The sequence below is a fragment of the Trichosurus vulpecula genome, chromosome 6 (genome assembly GCF_011100635.1).
Source record: "Trichosurus vulpecula isolate mTriVul1 chromosome 6, mTriVul1.pri, whole genome shotgun sequence".
NCBI lineage: Eukaryota > Metazoa > Chordata > Mammalia > Diprotodontia > Phalangeridae > Trichosurus > Trichosurus vulpecula.
The window spans coordinates 46,945,590-46,952,096 of record NC_050578.1 but is presented as its reverse complement, the minus strand read 5'-3'; the positions used below and the strand labels follow the sequence as shown (position 1 = coordinate 46,952,096).

The 6,507-nt window shown below is 40.7% G+C and overlaps 1 protein-coding gene across 1 annotated transcript in view; it reads left to right on the top strand.

Annotated features, from left to right (window-relative positions):
• Positions 1-616: 616 nt before the first annotated feature.
• Positions 617-6,507, top strand: part of EGF (epidermal growth factor) — a 139,922-nt gene continuing 134,031 nt past the window's right edge. Inside the window, exon 1 of the mRNA XM_036764438.1 lies at positions 617-752. Within this exon, the coding sequence (XP_036620333.1) occupies positions 617-752 (136 nt within the window). The remainder of the gene's footprint in view (positions 753-6,507) is intronic.

The following is a 6,507-nucleotide window of genomic DNA, read 5'->3' as shown; positions in this document are numbered from 1 at the left end:
GCAAGTAGGGCTTTAAAAAGGAAAGGGGAGTTATTCTAAGCCTGAAGAAGGAGGAACAGTGCTGGGTGAGGAATCATTTCTGTTTCTTCCTTTAGCCTTACCTAAGGGCTGTGCTTAGTTAAAAGTTTTTCACCAGTTTTTTTTCTTTCTCTTTCTTTCTCTTCCTTCCTTTTTTCTTTCTCTCTTTCCTCCCTTTCTTTCTTCTTCTCTTTCTCTTTCCTTTCTTCTTCTCATTTTCTTCCTTACTTTTGTTTCCCACCTAAGCTTATTGCAATAAAGCCTGAAGTCACCCTTGGGAACTGTGCTGCTAAACTGTGTTAAATTTGTCATTAGTGTCAGGTATTTCATACTTGGTTCCACCCTCTCCCCACTCCACGTGGAAGAAATCTCTTGCTGGAGCTTCTTGAAACAAGAGAGGAAAACTAGTAGCAAGACAGACTTGCCTTTGGTTTACAGAAGAAAAGCTTAGAGGTGGGGTGAGGGGGGAAGAAATGATACAGGGCACTAGGCAAAGAAGCCCTAGAGTCACTCGGAGGGATACCGATTTCCATTGCTCGCTCTCTCCATGACTGAGCCCAGCCAAATTGCTCTCGGTTGACAGTTCAGAGAGCTCACCATGGTGTGGCTGTTTCTCCTTTCCTGGCCAGTGGGCTTTGCGTTTAGCCTGGCCAGTCTCCCGGCCCCGCAGCTTCAGGAGAACACGAACTGCCCTCGGCGCTCGGCCCAGGGGAACGCGCGTGAAACTTGTGCAGGTAAGTGCGGGGACAGAACTTCATTAGTGTTTTTATGAAGACTCACCGGTTCCTTCTTGTTTCTTCGCTGTTTAAGTCTGTGTTTTTGCTGATCTTTTTTAGGCGAGGGAAAAAACAGGGGGCTTAATTTGTTTCCTGCAATCCTTATCGCTAATCAGCCATTCTGCTACCAATTAGAAAGCAATAGTAAATGCCATGCGAGCCTCTTAAGTTATCTCGTGTGTGTGTGTGTGTGTGTGTGTGTGTGTGTGTGTGTGTCTGTCTGTCTGTCTGTGTGTGTCTGTGTATTTGAAGCTGTTAAAACTCGAATTTGCTGGGGAGAGCACCTGTTTTCACAGCAGAATCAATCTGTCTTACATTCTGCGTGCTATCAGAACTAATGACACTTTTAATTTCACTGCTATCTGTTGGGAACTGGGGAAGCAGATGGCACCCTCTGAACCCTACAGCCTGTAAAGGTACCTAAGCAAGTGGTTTCCAAAGGGGGAAATCCTTCCCTCCTGGCACCTCCCAGCAAGCGTAGGGAGGGTGTGAAAATCAGTGAAGGGGAGAAGTAGAGACCATAGGTAGCAGGCTAGAATACAATTTTGGAAGAGAATCCCAGGCTCATAATTGGCCTCCTCTGAAACTCTGCCTTTAGCCTTGGTAGGAATCCAATTATTTATTTATTTTTAGCAACAGGTGCCTTGTGAGGGTAAGCACTGCCAAGGAGTGCAACTTTGGTGTTTTTTAAAAAATTTTTTTAAAATTTTGTTTTAGATTCAAACACCGGAACACAAATACAGAATAGAAAAAAAGAAACAAAGACATATCATAAACTTAAATATTGGAACTTAAATACAAAGTAAGAAAGAAAAAAAAAGCATGTTATGTGCATGGCAGAGTATCAGAGAGGATTCGAAATATGTAACAATAAATTTTCATTTCAAGAAAGCCCATATAATAAATAATACACGTTGTGTCGAGAACCGCCCATCTTTTCTTTGCTTCCTGGTAAGTTTTCTTTTGTTCTGCACTGTGCACTTATTAACTTTGTTCTCCCCTCTGCCCCAAGGCTACAATTAAGTTTGGATATGTTTCTGTATAGCTATAGATATATACATACACATGTACAGATACAGGCATATACTTTCCCAAACAAATTCTGATCTTTGTTTTTATGTTTGTGCATATCTCTTGTTTCCTATCCCTCCTGCCTCCTCTACTTTACTTCTACCGGCTACCTTGTCCTCCTATTCCTTGCCTACCCCCCTCTAAGGATCCCTCCCCTATCCTCCCCTTCCCATAAATCTTAACACCCTTCTATAGCCCCTTTTACCTATCCCCTCACCCGTCCCTCTAAAGATCCCTCTCTTGTCCTCTCCTCCCTCTCTATCCCCCTACCATTTAATTTCTTCTGAATTTAGAAGACTTTTATACTCTTCTAAATATATATGTATTGTTTCCTCTTAAACTCATTCCCAATGAAAGTAGATTACTAGAACTACCAACTCTCCACCCCCAGCTAATTCTTCTGTATGGATTCTTCCATTTGCACCTCACTTGTATAAAATAATTACTCTTTTTAACTGTTCCTAAATGGTTTTGCTTTTTAAATTTATATCATACTCAGGTTTACCCCAATTTTCTTATGAGCTACCCAATTATTAATAAGAATCTTAGACATATGTTTTACATTTTGCATATATAAAAAGTAAACAGTCTGTCCTTATTGAATCCTTATAATCAGTCTTTGGTATGTATCTTAAATTTCCCTTGGCTCTTGTATGTCAAATCTTCTAAGTTCAGGGTTTTTTTTTAAATGTTGTTGTTTAGAAAGTCTTGGAAGTCTGATAGTTGATCTAATATCCATTTTTTTTCCATTCAGGATTATGCTTAATTTTGCTGGGTATGATATTTTCGGCTCGAGCCCCAGTTCTTTTGCTCTTCGCTATATAGTGTTCCAAGATTTGTGGTCCTTTAATGTCTCTGCTGCTAGGTCTTGTGAAATTCTAATTGTGGCACCATCATATTTAAATTGTTTTATTTTTGTCACTTTTAATATTTTATCCTTGAGACTATGATATTCTTATGAGTTTTCCTGATAGGATCTCTTTTAAGTGGTGATCGATGGATTTTTTTTTTCTATTTCTGCTTTCCCCCCTTATTCTAATACTTCAGACAATTTTCATTAATTATTTCTTTTATTATTGTATCAAGATTCTTTTTTTTGATCCTAACTTTCAGTTACTCTGATTATTTTTATGTTTTCCTTCTTGATCTATTCTCCAAATCTGTTGTTCTTCTTATAAGATGTTTTACTTTCTCTTCTATTTTTTCATTATTCATGTTTTGTTTAGTTATTTCTTGATCTCTTATAATCTCACTGCCTTCACTTTGCCTAATTCTAATTTTTGAGGTATCATTTTCCTCCTTAAGATTCTGGACCTCCTTTTCTAATTGGTCAACTTTCTTTTCATAATCTTGTTTTTCTTAGATTATTCTCTCTCTCTCTTTTTTAAGTTTTCCCTCCATCTCTGTCATTTGATTTTTAAAATCTTTTTAGACCTTCTATGAATCCTTTTTTGGGCCGGTGAACATTTTCCTTTACTCTTTGGGGTTTCTTCACTTCAGTATCCTCCTCTGAAGATGAACCTTGGTCTTCTCTATTCTCTATAGCTTTCTATAGTTGGATTCTTTCTCCTTTGCCTGTGCATTTTTTTGTGGTAATAACTTAATTTTTTGTAATCACCTCTAGCCTTGGGGTATGGGAGATGGTGCCTCTTGCCCCAGATCTTCAGTTCTCCCTTCTAACCTGGAACCAAAGCCAAACCTCCAACCTCCTGTAAGTGCCCATAGCCAGGGGCTTTCTGCCCCACTGCTTCTGTACTCACCTGGTGTGTGCTGGTTCCTTCTTACCATGCCGCTCCGGGCACAGCTGGGTCTGGCGTTCCTCATCAGCAGAGGTTCCCTCAATCTTCCTGGACTCAAACGCCCAACTCCCCTCACTGTCCTTGGGGTAAAAGTTGCTGTGGCTGGGGCCTAGGCACCCTCCTAACCCAGCTACCCCCAGGGCTTGCTCCTCCTTGTTAAAGCAGACCTGAGCCAGCAGGTGTTTACCCTTCACTGGGACCAAACCTCCTCCTGGGATTTTTCTTCTGATCATCTCAGATTGTCCCTGGAAGACCTGGATTGTGCTCCTATTCTTATTTATTTTTACCCCCCCCCCCACCATTGTGCACAAGGTGCTATTTTATCTCTATTGTGAGGGAAAATCTTGAGAGCTTGGGGTTTTCTGACCTACTCTGCCATCTTCCCAGAATCCTCTGAGGAGTGCAACTTTGTAAACAAAAAATAAAAATCTGCTTTCTAAATGTCGCATTAAGACAAAAGGAAACAGAAATTGCAGCAGATGCCAATAACTGACCTCTAAGGTCTTTGTCTGAGACATTCATATCAGGTTTAAAGAAACTTTTTTTTTTTTGGTGGGAGGTTAGGATGAATGGGGCAGGGTGGGGGTGGGGGTGGGAAATTGGGATTGTTTGACAGTGGTCTCAAAATCATTGCTTTTCTTTATACAGATAGAGAAATTCTCAATGGACATATCCTTATGTCTTCTCCCCCTTACTCTTTCTTTAATGCCTGGGTGGGTCTCCAGCCTGTTGCTTAGCACAGGGCATCCATTTCAATCCAAGACATGGAGGGCATGTACCACTAGAACATTCCCTCCTCTTCCTTAGAATTTCTGTCTGAGAGACAGTGGGGAGGAGAGGACAGAATGAAGAAAGAGAGGGGGGCTTTGGGGAAAAAGAGAGTACAGTGGAGGGAAAACAAGGAAGAGAATTAATGCAACTAGGCAAAAGCTTTCCACTTTTATTGGCCCATTAACCTAGACCTAGGGTAGGAAGAGGGACTCAGTGTAGCTCTTGTCAGAAGCTGGTGGGATGCATTAATCAATTATCATTATTCAGTGTGATATTTGAGTGAGGAGTTCAGAATCCTCCCCCAAAGCCTCTAGGCATCTAAGAAGTGGAGTAATGCAGGAGAAACAACTTTCTTCCCCCTAGACAGGGGAACAAGTGACAACAAAGGGAGCGACATTTTGGATTCAGCTAGATGGTATCTTAGAGGTCATTAAACCTAACTCCTTATTTTACAGATGAAAAAAAAAACAAAACTAAGGCACAGAAAGGTTAAGTGAGGACCATAGAAATCATCCTGTCCAACCCCCTCATTTGGTAGATGAAGAAACCAAGGCGCAGTAAACTTAAATAAGGATCATACAGGACATCTAGTCCAACTGCTTCATCTTGCAGATGAAGAAACTGAGTCACAGAAAGATTAAATAAGAATCATAAAGGATATCTAGTCCAATCCTCCCTCCTCATTTTAATAGAGGAAATTGAGACCCATGTAGAGCAAGTAACTTGCCTAAGGTCACTCGGGCAATAATATGTGAAAGAGTAGGGATTTGAACTTAAGTCCTCTGACTCCCAAGCTTTCTTTTTCAGCTATCTTTCCTCTGCTCTGAAGCTGGGGTAATGGAAAGGAGATGGTTAAGAAGTTAGACCTATGGCAGCTGCCATAGGATAGGCTGTGGAGACATTTCTGAAGACCCAACCTGGCTCCTCAGTCATGGGGGTACTACTTGCACCGTGAAGGCAGGCTCCTGGGAGTGCTTTGGGATCAGAAGAGTGACACCTAACTGTTGAGAATAACTTGGGGCAGACGGGGTGCTCTATTCTGGGGTTCCCAGCCAATCTTCCTGTGTCATGCTGAAAGTCCTTCTCTTCCCTACAATGGCTGCTACTCTTGATAAGTGCAACATGCTGTATAAATGCTCAGCTATGTATCTTGGTCTGCACACGATGATGGCAGAGTTGGACCATATGGTGCCTTATTTGCACAGTGCTGGGTGAGTGGAATGTCTGGATGCTATTTCGTGACTTTATGTCTCTTTGCTACTTCATTCCCTAAAGGTCACCAGTTTAAATCCTTTGCTTTACACTTACCCATCTCAAGTTAGCTGATAAATGCCTGGGGTCACACCCTGGCATTTTATAGTATAGTATTCCTTTCCCCTTTCCAATGGATTTATGGCTGCTGGTTCTTTTAAGAAATTCTGCTTGCCACGCCTGTATCCTGGAATTAAAAGTGTTTCCTAAGAACCTATCCTGATGCAACAGAAAGAATACTTTGTTGTCTGACAAGAGCTGGTTAAACTGGTCCAAATCTATACCTTAGTCAAATGCCAAACTAGGTATGATTAGAAATGAGATTGAAGAATTATGTTCTATTTTGAATCAATTGGGTACCCTATTAACACTTTGGTTTGATCCAAAGTGCAGAAAACTTCTGGTAAGTAACTTTTAAGTCTGTCTGCCTTGGGGAGAAAAATCTCCTGGTGGATGTCTATACCTGTTTTAATGAGAAAGAAATGAATGCTCATAGTTAAGCCTGAGGTAAGGCTACTAAAGAAATGCATGGGCAGCAGAAAAAGTAGGGAATGTAACTTTTAGCTATAAACTATGAACATTCTGACCTTTAAGCACTGGCTAGGGCTTAGTCAGCTTCAAGGCTGGATGAGATTACCCAAGCATTATGATGCTAAACCCTATTTGGTATTTAAGTGAGGATGATGGGGAAAAATGAATTTTTGTCATGACTGAAAGGAAACTACCAGGATGATTTCTTAATCATGAAGAACAGGAATAAAAGAATGTAAAAACTATTGCTATGTGAAAATACAGTATTGAAACTGACAACACTTAAAAAA